The sequence below is a fragment of the Heptranchias perlo genome, chromosome 15 (genome assembly GCF_035084215.1).
Source record: "Heptranchias perlo isolate sHepPer1 chromosome 15, sHepPer1.hap1, whole genome shotgun sequence".
Taxonomy (NCBI): domain Eukaryota; kingdom Metazoa; phylum Chordata; class Chondrichthyes; order Hexanchiformes; family Hexanchidae; genus Heptranchias; species Heptranchias perlo.
Window position 1 is genome coordinate 36,466,160 of NC_090339.1, and position 18,943 is coordinate 36,485,102.

The 18,943-nt window shown below is 41.3% G+C and overlaps 1 protein-coding gene across 2 annotated transcripts in view; it reads left to right on the plus strand.

The window, feature by feature from the left end:
• med12 (mediator complex subunit 12) overlaps nucleotides 1-18,943 on the plus strand; it is a 127,143-nt gene that overhangs the window by 91,917 nt on the left and 16,283 nt on the right. For both annotated transcript variants that reach the window (XM_067997068.1, XM_067997069.1), the window contains exons 31-38: nucleotides 3,051-3,162; nucleotides 4,182-4,271; nucleotides 6,110-6,219; nucleotides 10,746-10,881; nucleotides 12,324-12,485; nucleotides 13,797-14,153; nucleotides 15,439-15,589; nucleotides 17,495-17,697. In XM_067997068.1, the coding sequence (XP_067853169.1) occupies nucleotides 3,051-3,162; nucleotides 4,182-4,271; nucleotides 6,110-6,219; nucleotides 10,746-10,881; nucleotides 12,324-12,485; nucleotides 13,797-14,153; nucleotides 15,439-15,589; nucleotides 17,495-17,697 (1,321 nt within the window). The remainder of the gene's footprint in view (nucleotides 1-3,050; nucleotides 3,163-4,181; nucleotides 4,272-6,109; nucleotides 6,220-10,745; nucleotides 10,882-12,323; nucleotides 12,486-13,796; nucleotides 14,154-15,438; nucleotides 15,590-17,494; nucleotides 17,698-18,943) is intronic.

The window sequence follows — 18,943 nt, forward strand, 5'->3', positions numbered from 1 at the left end:
GTGGCGTTGTTAGTAAAGGATGAAATCAGAGCAATGAGAGAGGATATTGGCTCAGAAAATCAAGGTATAGAATCAGTCTGGTTGGAGTTAAGAAGCACCATGGGGCAGAAAATACTGGTGGGAGTAGTCTATATGCCTCCAAACAGTAATGGTAATGTAGGGGATGGGATCAAACAGGAAATTAGAGATGCATGTAACAAGGGTACTACAGTAATCATGGGTGACTTTAATCTACATATAGACTGGCCAAACCAAATTAGCAGTAATACTGTGGAGGATGAATTCCAGTGCGTTGAGGAGCCAACTAGGGATCAGGCTATCCTAGATTGGGTATTGTGCAATGAGAAGGGGTTAATTAATAATCTTGTTGTGCAGGGTCCTTTAGGGAAGAGTGACCATAACATGATAGAATTCTTCATTAAGATGGAAAGTGAAGTAGTCCAATCCGAAACTAGGGTCCTAAATCTAAACAAAGGAAACTACGAAGATACGAGGAGTGAGTTGGTTATGATAGATTGGGAAGCTTCATTAAAAGGCATGACGGTGGCTAGGCAATGGCTAACATTTAAGGAATGAAAGCATGAATTTCAACAGTTATACATTCCTTTCTGGCGCAAAAACACAAAAGGAAAAGCGGCCCAACCATACAAAAGAAATTAAGGATAGTATTAGATCCAAAGAGGAGTCATATAAAGTTGCCAGAAAAAGTAGCAAGCCTGAGGATTGGGTGCAGTTTAGAATTCAGCAAAAAAGGACCAAGAGATTGATTAAGAGGGGAAAAATAGAGTATGAGAGTAAACTTGTAACGAACATAAAAGTGGATTGTAAAAGCTTCTACAAGTATGTAAAAACAAAAAGATTAGTGAAGATAAATGTAGGTCCCATACAGTCAGAAACGGGAGAAGTTATAATGGGGAACAAGGAAATGGCAGAGCAATTAAACAAATACTTTGGTTCTGTCTTCACGGAAATGAACACAAATAACTTTCCAGAAATGCTAAGGAACCAAGCGACTAGTGAGAAGGGGGAATTAAAGGAAATTAGTATTAGTAAAAAAAAATAGTGCTGGGGAGAAATTAATGAGACTGAATGCTGATAAATCCCTGGGGCCTGATAATCTGCATCCCAGAGTACTAAAAGAGGTAGCCATGGAAATAGTGGATGCATTGGTTGTCATCTTCCAGAATTCTGTAGATTATGGAACAGTTCCTGAAGATTGGAGGGTGGCAAATATAACCCCACTATTTAAAAAAAGAGGAGAGAGAAAACAGGGACTTACAGACTGGTTAACCTAACATCAGTAGTAGGGAAAATGCTAGAGTCTGTTTTCAAGGATATGATAACAGGACACTTAGGAAATATCAACAGGATTAGACAAAGTCAGCATGGATTTATGAAAGGGAAATCGTGTTTGACAAACCTACTGGAGTTTTTTGAGGATGTAACTGGTACAATATATAAGGGAGAACCAGTGGATGTGGTGTATTTTGGATTTTCAAAAGGCCTTTGATAAAGTCCCACATAAAAGGTTAGTGTGCAAAATTAAAGCACATGGGATTGGCGGTAATATACTGACATGGATTGAAAATTAGTTAACAGACAGGAAACAGAGAGTAGGAATAAATGGATCTTTTTTGGGGCAGCAGGCAATGACTAGTGGGGTACTGCAGGGATCAGTGCTTGGGCCCCAGCTATTCACAATATATATCAATGATTTGGATGAAGGAACCAAATGTAATATTTCCAAGTTTGCTGACGACACAAAACTAGGTGGGATTGTGAGTTGTGAGGAGGATGCAAAGAGGCTTTCGAGGCGATTTAGGCAAGTTGAGTGAGTGGGCAAATACATGGCAGATGCAGTATAATGTGGATAAATGTGAAGTTATCCACTTCGGAAAGAAAAACAGAAAGGCAGAGTATTATTTAAATGGTGATAGATTGGGAAATGTTGATATACAAAGGGACCTGGGTGTCCTTGTACACCAGTCACTGAAAGCAAACATGCAGGTACAGCAAGCAGTTAGGAAGGCAAATGGTATGTTGGCCTTCATTGCAAGAGGATTTGAGTACAGGGGCAAGAATGTCTTACTGCAGTTATACAGGGCCTTGGTGAGACCACACCTGGAGTATTGTGTGCAGTTTTGGTCTACTTACCTAAGAAAGGATTTACTTGCCATAGAGGGAGTGCAGCGAAGGTTCACCAGACTGATTCCTGGGATGGCAGGACTGTCGTATGAGGAGAGATCGGGTTGACTAGGTCTGTATTCACTTGAGTTTAGAAGAATGAAAGGGATCTCATTGAAACGTATAAAATTCTGACAGGGCCAGACAGACTGGATGCTGGGAGGATGTTTCCCCTGGCTGGGGGGTTCCAGAACGAGGGGTGACAGTCTCAGGATATGGGGTAGGACATATAGGACTGAGATGAGGAAAATTTCTTCACTCAGAGGGTGGTGACCCTGTGGAATTCTCTACCGCAGAAGGCTGTGGAGGCCAAGTCACTGAATATATTTAAGAAGGAGCTAGATAGATTTCTAGACACAAAAGGCATCAAGGGGTATGGGCGAGCGGGAATATGGTATTGAGATAGAGGATCAGCCATGATCATATTGAATGGCGGAGCGGGCTCGAAGGGCCGAATGGCCTACTCCTGCTCCTATTTCTATATTTCTATGTCTCCTACTCTAACTTCATGAGTTCCAAACTATGGAACTTCTTATCTACTCAGTCTTCCTTTCCTCCTACAATGCATAAACGTTTCAGACCTAAGCTTGGCGTCACCTAATCACAACTTCCTAATTCCCTCAACATCTTGCCTACACTTTTCAACCATGGTGGTCTACACTGTAGACCTTGACTCATCACCTGTGGGGCTTTACAGAACATCTTCAATTGTGCATCCAGATACCATTAAACAACTTGTAATTTAAAAAAATCACCAAAATTTAATTATTCTTTTTAATAAGATTAAATTAAATTGCTATCACACCAGTTGGAGGCATTATATGGACATTAATATATTTCATTTAGTCTTTGCTTTTCTCTCGCAGTATGTCCCTGCTGAGTCAACAGCCATTTCTTTCTCTGGTTTTGACGTGTCTGAAGGGGCAGGATGAACAAAGGGAGGGACTTCTGACGTCACTCTATAGTCAGGTCCAACAGGTAATGTAGCCCTCTATTATTAGTTGTGGAGGATTTATTAGTTGTGGAGGATTAGTTAGTTGTGTATAAGTGATGTAATAAAAATGGTGTGTTTCAGTCCTTCCCCAAAGCTTGGACCATCAAGTAATGTCATAAGATAGATTTGTTTGAAAGAAGACCCTTCTGTCGACTTGAGGTCATCCTTCCAAAATTCTAGTTCTACCATCTTCCCATTGCAGCATTAATAGTCACTTGAGCGGGCAGGCAGGTTTAACAGCTCATCATACACCCCTAGAAATGCAAACCTGCTTCAGTAATGCCCTGGAGTAGCAACCTAAATTATGTGCTCAAGCCCTGGAGTGTGACTTGAGGCTACAAGTTTCTGACCCACAGGCAAGAGTGTTACCAACTATACCAAGTTGATACCTGTTGAGTACCCAAACAAGAGCGGGAACTCTGTATGCTTACCCTATCATCCCCTTTTCCTAGTCAGGAGATACTGAGACCAAATGTAATGCCCCCATCACCCTGACAAATACAAGCTAACTCGGCATAAACCAGGGAATCAAGTTTAGCATTTTACTGGTCTGTATGGCTGTACGAATGCTGTATTTACCCCTGGACCTTGATTGAATTTGAAGTGTGATTCCTTTCAAGCCTTGAAGAATTACATTCAAACTTAGTGCTGAAGGCTTTTCCAATGCTGTACAATGAAAACCAATACAAGGGTTTATGGTTATGTGAAGGGTTCAAAGAGTCTAGTTTAACATTATTGCATAGAAGTTACATTCTGACCCTCAGATAATCCCTCTTGTTTCTGAAAACTTTTTTAATGGTCCCTCATGGGGCACCAGTGTGATGACACTTGGAGTTTACTTTCTATTGAACTTGTTGCAACTCGCCACTGAAACAGCAGTGTCATCTTTGGGTACTATTGCCAGTACCACTCTGACAGCAAGTTACCTCGTCGAACAGATGGCCCTGGTTTACTGACCACTAGCTAAATAAATGCAATAATTTGTACCATTTATCCTTCTCAGATTGTAACAAACTGGCGTGAGGATCAGTACCAGGATGACTGCAAAGCCAAACAGATGATGCATGAAGCCCTCAAACTTCGCTTAAATCTGGTAAGGATTGTCCAAGGAGAAAAGGATTAAGCACTGTGCCTTACTGGGGCAATGATCTCTTTTTGATCCTCCTTATTCATTTACTTTCTCCCCACTATACATTTGGCCATTGTTTCTTCCTTTTCATTGCATTCCCCTCCCCTACCTTTCGCCCCCATTTGTTCCCCTTAACCTTATTTGCACAAATAATTGTTGCCCTGGCAATCATTTGACTATAAATGCAAGTCATTTCCTTAGTATCTTAATTTTTTACTCTCCGTGTTCACAGCCTAAAGGAGAGGGCCTTTGCCAGGCAACCACTGCCGAGAGCTGGGTTCACAGTGGGTATGAGGTGTTTATTGATTACTGAAACAGGCTAACAAATTGCTTATTGTTTACAGTCTTTAGGAAAACAACTTCAAAGACAAGTTTATTAGCATTTTTATCACTTTTCATCTTGGTGCATTTCTTTAAAGTTCTGTGAAGATACTTTGCTTTAAAACCCCAACCTTTAAATACAATACTTTTCTCCCTGCCACATCAGAAAATTAGAAATTGGTAACATCACAAGGTTAAGTATTGGTGATTACAGTACATTCTTCTTAACAGTCAATGGAATCTAAATCATTATGAGCCCAATAGTAACTTAATTATAAGCATCACAATATCTCTGCAATATCTGGCTTTTGCTTAGTAACAGTATAACACTTATGTTTGCTGTCCAAGAAGACAGCATTGTTTTGAGCTTAAGTTCAAAGTTTATTTTTAATGTATCATTGAAAGGCCTCTACTAATAAGGCTGCCTCTTGGTATTGTAAGCAGAAAACTACTTGAAATAGGAACTGTTCGTGGCATTGGACAGTGCCGCCCTCCTCAGTGATGCTTTGGGGTCACCTGTGGGACATGTCTACAGCTAGTTGATGTCTTCAGGTGATTTAACCAATCAAAGCCCTTTCCCAAGGTGTCACTCAAGTACATAGAATGTCAGGACAGCATGCATTCCTGCCTAAAAGATGCAATACAAAGTGCCCTCCATCACAAGACTGTCTGGTTCCAAGTCCTTATTCAAGGCTGCTTGACCCCAAGGATAGTCCTTCTTTGTTTGCTCTCATGCTTCTTATGTAGTGAATTGCCATTTTGTCTGCATACTAAAATCTTGTAAGAGAATTAACCCTTTAATTTGACACCAGCTTTCTTACAGTATCAAGTGGATATTCAGTGTGCATTGGAATTCTTTGTGATAGCCTGGGGTTTAGTTTCAGGCTGGTATAGTTTAGCCATTTTGATTGATATGGACATTTACCAGCTAAAACTTTCTAATTCCAACACAGAATGCTATTAAGCTTCAAGCTCTTTCCAGCTCAAATCATACTACTCATTAAGATATTGGCTGCTTGCAGGGTTATTTATATTGACTGGGAAGAATCACAGCCCCCAGTGACTGGTCAATGTTTCAGTACACATTAATGAGCTAGGCTGGCTGATCAGTTATAATAGTTCCCTGGAGTACTATGGATCTGTCTCGCTCAGATACTGGATTGCAAGATCTACAGTGGAGAATTGACTCAGTTCCAATCTCCTCCTGCCAGGTGTATCATCTTAGAATCAACTAAACCCCGGACACTGTTTACATTCCTCCCCACACGCCTTGGGTGAAGAGGTACTCAAACAGGAGGATATGAAAGAATGCACCTTAAAGGGAATGGGGACAAGAACGATGTTTTTGCAAAAAGTCTTTCCCTTTTTAAATTGAGATCACATCAGTGCTGAGTTACTCGGAGGTAGGGCTGAGAGCAGGCAGTTTTATCAAAGATTAATCACTAATGGAATGCATTCTTTGTTTCTGATTTCCTCCTCAGGTGGGTGGGATGTTCGATACTGTCCAGCGCAGCACACAGGGGACCACTGAGTGGGCTGTCCTCCTCTTGGACATAATCAGCAGTGGAACAGTTGACATGCAGTCCAACAAGTATGCACTACAGTTACAAATATTACTTGAAGTATTGATATCCTTTCACGCACCCACGGAGACACACACAATGGCTTTTATTATTGCATTGGTTGGCCCTTCATTATTAGGATTGGTCCATCCATTAATGGAATAGATTTTAAACTTTGAGTGTTATCATTTTAATTAGTAATCTATTGCTGATCAGAGTATTAATTGGTTGCAAGTGGCAATTTAAATTTAGGATCAAGTTCTTTATTATTGACAATTACATAGCCAGTAGGTACAGTGGATTACAGCTTCAACTATCTTTCCGTATATCATTGTACTGTGTTTATTGAGCAGTACCGTAGATTGAAATGGAATCATGCAGTAGTCCATTATAGCTTTGAACTCTTGATGTTTTTTAAAAAATGGCTAAAAAACTGTGCTGTCTGCTCTGAGAGTGGGAGTGCACTGAATTGATACTCACTATCTGCTTCCAGCAGTGCAGCTGCTCCACCTCCAGTCAGTATTTGTGGTGTCACAGACTTCTGTTGCATACGAATAGCAGGAGGAAGTGAAAAGAGAAAGTAGATTAAATTAAGAGAAAAGAGCAAGAGCGATAGAAATGGAGGGGTTGAGATAGAAACGAAAGTGATGTAAGAGATAGTGAGAGTCACAAGTAATTTAGGAGAGTGAAGGCAGGAATGGTAGAAGAAGTGAATGAGTGATAGAGAAATGAATGAAGGAAGGGAGTGAGAAGAGACAGTGAAATAAAGGAGGGGAGCAAGAGAGAGAAGCAAAAAAAGGGGATGAGAGACAGTGAGCATGAAGGAAAGGGTGAGAGCAAGAGGGAAGGTAGGGGCCGAAAGACATGGAGATGGAAGGTAGAGTGAAAGCTATGGAGAGGGAAGTTAAAGGGTGCGAGACATGGAGAGTGACGGTAGGGGGCAAGAGTGAGATCTAGAGGAGGTGGAAATGCTGTCGCCCAACAACTGCAAAATGCACATAACAGTCTGGGTATTGGATCAGATATTTAATCATAATACTGCCTGACCCAAATCAGTCTAATCATATCTGGCCAACTCGCTCATTGTGACACACTGAACCGCCCCACTGCCCCAGAAGGTTGGACACCCCTGGGTAGACTGTCCCCATCGCCTTTGCTAAAGAAAAAGACTTTGATGTTGGGGAGTCTGGTATGGAAAAGTGAGAGGGAAAGTATATTTTTTTTTAAAAAGTAACCGTTCTTTTGAAATGTCTTCAAAGTGATAGTGAGCCTTAATTGGAAGGTGCTGCCAGAGTCTAAGTAAAGGAAGATATAGTCGTGGTACTGGATGGGCTAAAAATTGATAAAGAAGAGGTACTAGAAAGGCTAGCTGTACTTAAAGTTGATAAGTCACCCGGTCTGGATGGGATGCACCTTAGGTTGCTGAGGGGACTAAGGGTGGAAATCGCGGAGGTACTGGCCATAATCTTCCAAACATTCTTAGATACGGGGGTGGTGCTAGAGGACTGGAGAATTGCAAATGTTACACCCTTGTTCAAAAAAGGATGTAAGGATAAACCCAGCAACTACAGGCTAGTCAGTTTAACCTCGGTGGTGGGAAAACTTTTAGAAAAGATAATCTGGCACAGAATTAACAGTCACTTGGACGAGTGTGGATTGATTAGGGAAAGCCAGCACGGATTTGTTAAAGGCAAATCGTGTTTAACTAACTTGAGAGAGTTTTTTGATGAGGTAACAGAGAGGGTGCATGAGGAAAATGCAGCTGATGTGGTGTATGTGGACTTTCAAAAGGCGTTTGATAAAGTGCCACATGGTAGACTTGACATCAAGATTGTGGCCCATGGAATAAAGTGGGCAGTAGCAACATGGATACAGAATTGGCTAAATGACAGGAAACAGAGAGCAACGGTGAACGCTTGTTTTTTGGACTGGAGGGAGGTGTACAGTGGTGTTCCCCAGGGGCTGGTGCTGGGACCACTGCTTTTCTTAATATATATTAATGACTTCGACTTGGGTGTACAGGGCACAATTTCAAAATTTGCAGATGACACAAAACTTGGAAGGGTAGTAAACAGTGAGGAGGATAGTGATAGACTTCAAGAGGATATAGACAGGCTGGTGGCATGGGCGGACACGTGACAGATGAAATTTAACGCACAAAAATGTGAAGTGATACATTTCGGTAGGAAGAACGAAGAGAAGCAATATAAACTAGAGGGCACAATTCTAAAAGGGGTACAGGAACAGAGACCTGGGGGTATATGTGCACAAATTGTTGAAAGTGGCAGGGTAGTTGAGAAAGCAGTTAAAAAAACATACGGGATCCTGGGCTTTATAAATAGAGGCATAGAGTACAAAAGTAAGGAAGTTATGTTGGACCTTTATAAAACTCTGGTTTGGCCACAACTGGAATATTGTGCCCAGTTCTGGGCACCGCACTCTGGGAAAGATGTGAAGGCCTTAGAGAGGGTGCAGGAGAGATTTACCAGAATGATTCCAGGGATGAGGGACTTCAGTTACGTGGATAGACTGGAGAAGCTGGGGTTGTTCTCCTTGGAACAGGGAAGGTTGAGAGGAGAATTGATAGAGGTATTCAAAATCATGAAGGGCCGAGACAGAATAGATAGAGAGAGAAACTGTTCCCATTGGCAGAAGGATCAAGAACCAGAGAGCAAAGATTTAAGGTGATTGGCAAAGAACCAAAGGTGACATGAGGAAAAACTTTATTACACAGCGAGTGGTTAGGATCTGGAATGCACTGCCCGAGGGGGTGGTGGAGGCAGATTCAATCATGGCCTTCAAAAGGGAACTGGATAAGTACTTGAAGGGAAAAAATTTGCAGGGCTACGGGGATAGGGCGGGGGAGTGGGACTAGCTGGATTGCTGTTGCATAGAGCCAGCCCGGACTCGATGGGCTGAATGGCCTCTTTCCGTGCTGCAACCTTTCTATGATTCTAATTGGGGCTGGAGGTAAAATCACTAATTTCACCATTATACTCTCGGCAATCTGCCAATTAATAAAAAGCTGAACATTTATTTTGGATGGAGTAGAGTTTTTGTTAATGTTGCAGAATCTCTAGCACCAGTATGATCAGGAAGCAAATGGCTTGCAGAAGCACATTCCCACCCACTTGCCGCCTTGTTTGTCCAAGCTGGGAAAGGGGTAATGACCAACACAGGGAGGCTCACTTACTGCATCTGTCACTTTAGCTGGTCTAGAGTGAGATTCGGACTGGGTGGCATAGGAATACAATAAGTGTTTACTTAGTTAAATAAAGTTTTTCATGTTTTCAAGAAGTTTCCCAAAAGCATGTTTAACTCACTTGTGCTATATTTTCTCAAAAGGTATACTAGTCCTTTTAAGAGTGGTTTTATTTTTTAAGAAAATAATCACATCTCAGGTGATGTATTGCAGAAAGTAATCTGGTTTGGACAATAGTAGGTACCTTTTGTTGAAGACAGATTTTCTTCTTCTGTCCAAATGAGAGGAACCCAAGGTGAAGCAGGAAAGCTTTGAAAATGCTTTTGAAGGGGAATTTCTACCTAAGGGGAATTCTTTTCATTTATAAACTATAGATTTTTGAACCCCACAAAATGAAACGGGAAAAAAAACCAATTCAGGCAGCTGTGGCACAGACGTTATTCACACAAGCTATCCAGGTCAGCTTGAGCTGTGTCCTCACAGCAGACTATGGGTTTGTGAAATAGGCTTTCTCACCCAAATGTGGAACTAATTAGTATAGAAGCCCAGCATCAAGATCCAGCCTGTCTCCTCCCATAAAACCATACAATCCTGTGACCAGCATGTTGCTTTAAAGAAGCTCATGGACTGGCATCTGTACTGTGCTACGGTCTACATGTGCTGTGAGGAGTGATATCTCTACTGTGTTATAATCTGCAGTGCTGTCACTACGATTTCCATAAAGCACGATGGTCGGTTTGTCCACTTAAGCTGTGATAAAAGTGCCCATCAGTACAATTCCAACCATGGTTTGCTGAGGTTCATTGATGGCTCAGCAAGTTTAATTTGGGAGGAGCTGAGTCATATAGGGCAGGCAGGTCCTAGCTCCAGGATTTAATCTCTGGTCTGTGCTGAGTTAGCTGATATTTGCTGGGGTAGAGGTGCTACAATTGGTTTTAGCATTCTGGGTTACGTAAGAGGAAAACTGGCTCGGATTCTCACCCCTAATATCTATCCAGTGACCATTGGTGTATATATGCTAAATACATCTAGTGCCAATACACTTCTATGATTCTATTTTTTTCACTCAAAGGGTGGTGAGTGTCTGGAACGAGCTGCCAGAGGCAGTAGTAGAGGCGGGTACAATTTTGTCTTTTAAAAAGCATTTGGACAGTTATATGGGTAAGATGGGTATAGAGGGATATGGGCCAAGTGCAGGAAATTGGGACTAGCTTAGTGGTATAAACTGGGCGACATGGACATGTTGGGCCGAAGGGCCTGTTTGCATGTTGTAACTTCTATGATTCTATGTATATATTGCTGTAAAGTACTCTGAGAGGGTAAAAACTCATTCTTCATTGTTTTCTTTCCCAGCGAGCTATTCACTACAGTCCTGGATATGCTTAGTGTGCTGGTTAATGGGACTCTGGCAGCCGACATGTCAAGCATCTCGCAGGGCAGTATGGAGGAGAACAAGAGAGCCTACATGAACCTTGTAAAGAAACTCAGGGTAAAAACTCATTCTTCATTAACATCTTGTTTCTTACTGTGAAAAAAGTTGAGAATATTTACACAAATCACAAGATAGATACCGATGAAGAAAACAAATCAGCCTTTCCTAGTTCATCCATAAAGAACTTTCAGTTCTCTGTCGCGTCATCCAGCTGTTTCTTAAATGATTCCAATGTTTTTAGCTCCATTACCCTACCCAAGCCTGTTCCACATGTAGGTCACTCGGTGTGATGTACGACATCCTGCACTTTGCTATGTTAAACCTATACCTCTTAGTCCTACTGTGAGTTTAATTTATATTTGTACCTTTTTTATACTGTTTACTATATTGTATATACACCTCAATAAATCTACCTCCTTTCAAAGCTGCAAAGCCCAATTTTCTGCAATCTTTCTATATAACTATCCTCTTGCAGTAGGGATCAATCGCTTGGCTCTTCTCTGAATCACCTCCAGGGTTTGAATGTCCCTCGGTGGCCAGAACTGGATATAGTATTTAAGGTGTAGTTTGACTATATCACTGTACAGTTTAAACATGACTTCCTCTGATCTGTACCCTAATTAAATTTGTTCCATGGAGTTGTGTGCCTCTACTTTTGATGGCCAAAATGTTAGTATTGCTTCCAGTATCTGAGTAATAGAAGTATATATTCCAACCCACACTCTACATCCATGTACCATTCCCTGACTAAGTGTCAGGTGTTTCGCACCCAGCTTTCCAGATTTGTGTAAATATCCGCTAGTAGATGTGCAAGTGTCTTTGGGTGCTTTGCTTTCCAGTGTTTCCTGCCTGGCCCCTCTTTTTCCCTCAGTCCCTGAATGGTGTGAAATTCATCTCCTCAGATACAGTAGGTGAAAACTTGCACCTAGCAGTTTCTTAGCAAAGCACTTTAGAAAATAAGCCTATTCTGCTACTGTAACACTAACAAAGCCACATATATAGCAGTGAAACAAAAATGCTAGAAATGCACAACTGATGGATCAGCATTTGAAAAACATCGGTTTCGTACTTAAAGTATTCTGATGATGGATCCACATTTGAAACATTAACCTGCTCTTTTTCTTTCAAGGATTGATTCCCTGATCAGGCGTGTCCAGCGAGGAGCGTTAGTCAGGAAATCACAGGCCTGCAAACCTTGATTTTCTGCCCATTAATTAAATGGATGCAAAGTCAAGTCTGTGGGTCTGCGATTTCCTGAATAACGCTCCCTGTGAGCAGTACTCTTGGCCAGGAACACTAGATCGGGGAATTAGCCCTTCAGGTGCCAATTGACCTGTTGTGCATTTCCAGCATTTTATTTCAGACTTCTAGAATTTGCAGTTTTTCTTTTAACTGTTTAAAATTTGTGGAGTCAGGTCCATACATGGAAAAATGGTTATGACTCCTTTTGTTTCTCCCATATGTATATTTTTCTGTTTTTCTTCTTATAATTGACATAGAAAGAGCTTGGGGACCGACAGTCAGAGAGTTTGGAGAAGGTGCGACAGTTATTACCACTTCCCAAACAGACGAGAGATGTCATTACTTGTGAACCCCAAGGCTCTCTGATTGATACCAAAGGAAACAAGATTGCTGGCTTCGACTCAATATTCAAAAAAGAGGCAAGTAACTGGTTACCTGACTCTACTGATATTCCTTTATATGGTGTGATGATTGTTAGAGATTTCTTCTGCAATTAAGATTAAGGGCTATTGCATCACTCTTATCACCATGCCATTTCCTATTCTGTTACAAGTGAAATGGGACAAAGTGTGATACTGATATAAGAGGGAGAGATGAATATAGAAAAAATGACAACACCTCTGGGTCTGTACTAGATACTAGAAGTGATTCACCTTGATGCCTGACCTGGGCTTCAACCTGTAGCTTCTACCCTGGAGATCTTAGGAAATGAACAGGCAGTGTGTATAGTGTTTAGGTGGTTGGGATGGTGTGACTGTCCAAAGGTGTCAGCAATAAATCTCTATGATCAAACTTTTAGATCCAACCAAAAGATTTTAAACCTTCTGTACATTATGGACTTTCAATGATACAATTGATAAGAGTAACATAAGAGTTTTTATTCTATTGAGCAACCAGAGTGAAGGGCCAGCACCCATACCGCAGTACATTAGTAAAGTTGAAAAATAAAGACAGAATAAATTAGGAACAAATGATTACGTGACATCAAGCTTGGTTTGTAAAAGCCTGAAAGTTGTAAGAGGAAGGAAAGACCTTCAAAAGCGTCCTTAATACTTGCATCTTTAACTGTACTTTGAGTCACCTCCCTGATTCCCACTACTCCTGCTTGGGTCGTACCCTGAACTGTGAAACCCCTTGGAACATTTTGCTACGTTAAAGGTGCTATATTAATGTCAGTTTTCTTGATTTCGAGCACAGCGATGGAAATTAAGGTGTGGGTCTGTATTACCGGATCCCAACTCAATTCTTAGCCCAACATAAGGAATCAAGCCATGCATCATGTTCTCTGTCATTATCGCCTATGCAATGCTGGGTGCTATGTATGCCAGTATACCACAGGCGTCCAGCATTGCTAGGGGAAACGTTACATCATAAAACATTTAAATAGACCTATCTGTGAGCGGAATCTATAATGGGGCAACCAAACTAGACTGGCGCATTTTGCAACTGTTACCAGAGGACTAAAACGCTTTCACTCTCCCAGACTGTCTGTTCCCTTCAGCTGCTGTAGGTGTTGGACTCCTGCATTAACAGTCATCCCCCGCCCCCTCTAGTGATGACCCCAGTGCAAGTGGCTATCCTGGCAGGAGCCCACCACAGATTAATCTGATGCTGAAAATATGCAGATCAACATAAATCTGCCATTTCACTGCTGCAGATCAGGCAGGGAGGAAAGTCCTCCCTTATTCATCTGTTTCAGTTTTATACGTTTGTTTTTTTTCATGGCGTAGGGGTTGCAGGTCTCCACTAAGCAGAAGATTTCACCTTGGGATGTGTTTGAAGGGATGAAACACTCTGCTCCCCTCTCTTGGGGTTGGTTTGGGACAGTTCGTGTTGATCGCAAGGTGACCAAGTTTGAAGAGCAGCACAGGCTCCTGTTGTACCACACGCACCTTAAACCAAAACCACGCAGTTACTACCTGGAACCACTACCACTCCCCCCGGAGGAGGAAGAGCCACCAGTGCCGGTCGTCCCAGAACCAGAAAAAACGAATGCAGAACCACCAAAGCTGGAGAAACCTAATACCACTGAAGAGAAGAAAAAGAAACCACCCAGAAAGAAACGGCAGCCTCCTAATAAAACAGAGGTGAGTTCTTAATTCCTGATTACGGTCTAAGTATTCAAAATGCAATAAATGCTGTTTTATACTGTAACATTTTGACATATCCCGCATCCTTTATTATAACACTTTGATATATCCGTATCCCTCACTGTAACACTCTGACATACCACACGACCTTCACTCTTCGATATGCCCCCCCTCCCACTGTAATATTTTGATGTCCCACATCCCCTCACTAACACACTCTGATGTACTCTGCACTCTCACTAATGTTCTGTGATGTACCTTCTCCACCTCACTGTGAAATATCCTTTGTAATACATTGATTGTGGCTATATGAAACACCCTCTACAATCCATTGCTCACTGCAGAAATTTGACATGCCATGTATTTTTTTCTTGCTACATTTTGTACATTAGCTGGTTAAAACACCTTCTCCATTTCATTCCCCTCACTGTAGCTGATGTACCAAAACCTGGCATTTAACGTACAATGTTCATGACCTCCTGGGAATAGCAAATGTAGCGAATACATCCACACTCCGTCAATGATGCCAATTTTGTGTGGTTCATAAAAACTGTCTTATGGAGTATGTCCCATGTTTTCACCTCTTTAAACGGTCAACGGGGATGATGCTACTCACCTCTTTATGTTGCATGTTATTCTTTGTGTGTCTTCTTGAACTTTTGTGGGTGTCTTGCAATAGATAGATGCGTAGAACATAAAAAGTAAATGATAGATCTGGTGGTAATATATTTAAACAGTATGTCATTCTGTACAGATGTCACAGTCCAGACATCACATTTTGCTTTAACAATCTTTCTAGCCTTAAAGGAACAAGCCAGCTTATATACCGCTCCACCTTAGCAGCAGAATAATGGCTTGTGCATCACATGATATGGTACTTCTGCCATCATAAAATGGTGCATGATCTAATTCACCATGAGCATTTCACCAGAGGCCACCACTGTAGTGACATCAGTGGTGATCTTGTCCAATTTAGTCCTGATCATGACAGTTATAACTTGGGGAGCTGGAATACATTGTTTTTGGTCCTTATTTCTTGAAATAAAGCTTGTGATGCAACAAAATGAATCATAATACATAGATATAGAATAGAATTATCAATTATAGTCATTATTGATGAGCAGAGGCACTGGTTTAATGGAAACTGTCAAATTCTGATTTATTACTTGGGATTCTTCTGTTTATTGAGGATTCCGTCTATTTTCTGTGAACACCATAACTCAATACCTATTGATAATGATGCTGAAAGTCTAAAACTTTTTTTTTGCTTGCCTTTGAACAGCTGGATTCATCAGGTGCACATAGAATACCTCCCTATGGTGGTGGAGTTCCTCCTGATCTAATGCCACACCAGACTGGTAATCCCTATAACAGGCTTCCATATGGGCAGCCCACTGTAGGGATATATGCACAGAATCAGCCTTTACCGGCAGGTAAGTGAAGGAGTAGGTTTAGAGGCATGCCTCTCCCTAATATATCTCTCTTATATCTATTGATTTATAGAGTTCATTTCAGTCTCTTTTTTTTTTCCCCCTACCCAGGTAAAAAAAAGTGTATTGGTGCAAATAGGAGGGATGTGTAATTTTTTTCCTCTCTTCCTCTATGAGCCCTCTCTGGTACCTTATCCTAAGTGGTCATTCTTTGTGAGCATAGATAGTGGGTGTTGGTAGAGGGAGAGAAGAGAAGATGAGATGATTGTAGAAGGTTACTCAGCCAAGCCTATTACTGTCCTCACCTGGCAACCATATCCACACATTCCAGTAGTGGTCACTAGATATTGATCGAGTGGTAACCCTGAATATTTTCCCTCGCCAGCGCCCCAGTAAGCACTCCCAACAGTGCCGACTGAGATTAGCTAAGTCATACAGACTAGGAACACTCTCCTTGATTTTGCTCTTGTGACTGGTCAGCTTGGATTGGATCTGTATTATGATCATACCCAACTGACCTCCTTCATAGTTTTTAGGTATTACTGCAGACATATAAACATGTCTTTGAATTGGAATATTGAATAGTTTCCCCTAGCAGTGTGCTCTCTACTTGTATTCACTGCTGCTGGTAAACCCAGAGCAGTCATTGACATTTTCAGGGACTATCTGAAGTTCTTTTAGACCACAGTAAAGGGGCAGCAGGGTCAACCCCTCTCTGAGCATAATTTAAAGCAATGTGAAGAAAAAATTATGGAAAATAGTGGTTTTTACGTTTTTTAATGGTAGTTAAACAGCAACTGTTCAAGCCAGAGCTTGGTGCAAAAAATAACAAATCTTTGTTTTCTTTATGAAATTTTTGCTGCTTGGGAGAGTGGGGGAGGGAAAGGAAGACAATTTATCTTGCACATTTGTTTCCAAAAGACTAGTTTGTCTCAGTGATCTTGATAAGGGTTGTGAATCTTTGGAATTTTCTACCCCAGAGGGCTGTGGCTGCTGAGTTGTTGAGATAGATAGATAGATTTTTAAACTCTAGGGGAATCGAGGGATATGGGGATCAGGCGAGAAAGTGGAGATGAGGTCGAAGATCAGCCATGATCTTACTGAATGGCAGAGCAGGCTCGAGTATGGCCTACTCCTGCTCCAATTTCTTATGTTTTTATGTTCTTACTGTGCAGACATTTAATTTAAAACACAAGAAAAAGCTAAGTACAAGAATGCCCATTTGACCCATTTGAAAGTCATCCCTCTAGTATTCTAGCTCATCCAATTTATCATCCATCTGCATTTTGTCAGGGAGTGAGTAATCCCAGATATGCAATTCCTGAATACTTCATTTCCAAGTTCAGAGTTTCTTGCTGGATCTGTGTGAACTCCTGCCAGACAGGAATTGCAGGCTTTGGAGAAAACATCGCCATGTGTGGAATAGGAACTAAAAAAATTCAGCTTTTATATTAAAGGGTTATTGTTAACAACAGGTGCAAGCTTCTCTCACTGTCAAAGGCACTACGGAATATCAAGCTGGCTACCTCGGTAGATTGTGGGTCCTTTGCTAAGTCTCTACTTACCTTGTCCACTAAGTTTCTACTTACCCAGTTTAGTGGTAAGATTTTAACAGGAGGTGGCACCAACAAACATAAAGCAGGGAGAGTGATACACTGAGTTTTGCATCTCTCTGGTCTGCATATATTTAATATAAAACAGCTCTAAGACTTTTGAGTTGACCCTCTTGAACATTGTGTGTGTGTGTTCAGCAAATCCTGACTTGTTTATATTTGAGTATTGGATCCAAAATGTTGAAAAGAAAACTGTTATTTGGTATGTAGTTGCTGAAGCTCAGATGCAAGTTACAAGCCAGTTATCAGTAAAAATAGAAAGGATGATATTGTCTTGTTTTTGTTTTACATGTAGGCGGACCCAGATTAGATACAATCCCATACAGATCTGTGCGGCCTCCTTTCTCCAAAATAATGCAGAATCGGCCGCCATACAGCACAGTGATGCCCCCTATGAGTGGGATGATGGATCCATCACAGTATAAACTGCCACAATACAAGCAACAACCTCCAATCCCTCAGGGACAAATTCTCAGACAGCAGCTACATCCCAGACTGGTGAGTATGGGCAAGAGGAATGAGAAGGCATCCTAAAATTGGTGCTTTCTGCAAACCAGGGAGCTTTCTTCTGTCAAGGGGCTAGAATTTGAGGGCAGCTACTTACTGTGGAGAAGCTCAACTGTATGAAGTGGAGGATTCTCTGTTGCAGAGGTGCCAGACTTGGGTTGTGCAAATTGGAGTGCTATCTGGCATGGAGGGGCCTGATTATGTGATTCAGGATTTCTAACTGTGGGGAAGATCAACTATGCAGATGGGGTATTCCTGCGGTGAAGGGACCACCAGTTCAAAGCAGGGGAGCTGTATGGCATGTGTAGGTAGTTGTATGAATACACCTATGCTGTACAATATACAGTACTACATGTTGGAGCAGCAACAGAGTGCACCTGGGGCCTTTGCCATTTTAATTTGAAGCTGGCTGTGCTTGCTGAGTTGAGCCACCTGTCTTGTTGCATTCGGATTCCTTTGCTGCAAAAGTAACTTGAAAACTCTTCTGAAATCAGCTATGATGTTCACATCCAATCAGAATCCTGGCAAATTGTCATCGTCCGATGGCTTGAATCCGCGATCAACAGGTCATGTGGGTAACTGCTCCTAAGCAAGAAAGTCTAGGAAGATTGAGCCTTCGTTAATTTCTATTTGTTCCTCCCTTAAGGTGGGGATGCAAACTGCAATGTCTCTGGTTATTTTTAACCTGAAGTAATCATGATAGCAAGTGAACCATGCTCAAGTCCGTCCACAACATGACTGACTGACTGACTGATTATTAATATGCAGTGTGATGCAAATACTTTGAATTTGGGAGCAATTGAATATAGAAAATCCAACTTGTAACATTAGGCACCTCATAATCCACAAAGGCGGGTTACATTTTCTCCAATTTTGGTGTATTATTTTCCATTTTATACTAATCTATTATCTGTTACTATAATTGACTCGGAGTACTGTAGAGCTGCTTTAGAATTAAGAAAGAAATGCATGTATTTATATAGCTGTTGATCATTTTGAAATGACTCAAAGCACTTCACAAGGAATTTTGAAGTAAAGTGACTTCTTACATAGTTAAATACAGCAGTCATTCTATGTCAGCAACATCATTTAACCTTGAATAGTTCCATGGAATCTTAACCCTTCACTTGAACCACTGGAACAAGCAAACATGGGCTCAGTTTAACATCTCATTAAAGAATAGCAGCTCTTAGCAATGTAGCACTCCCTCAGTGTTAATACTGGAGTGTTAACTTAG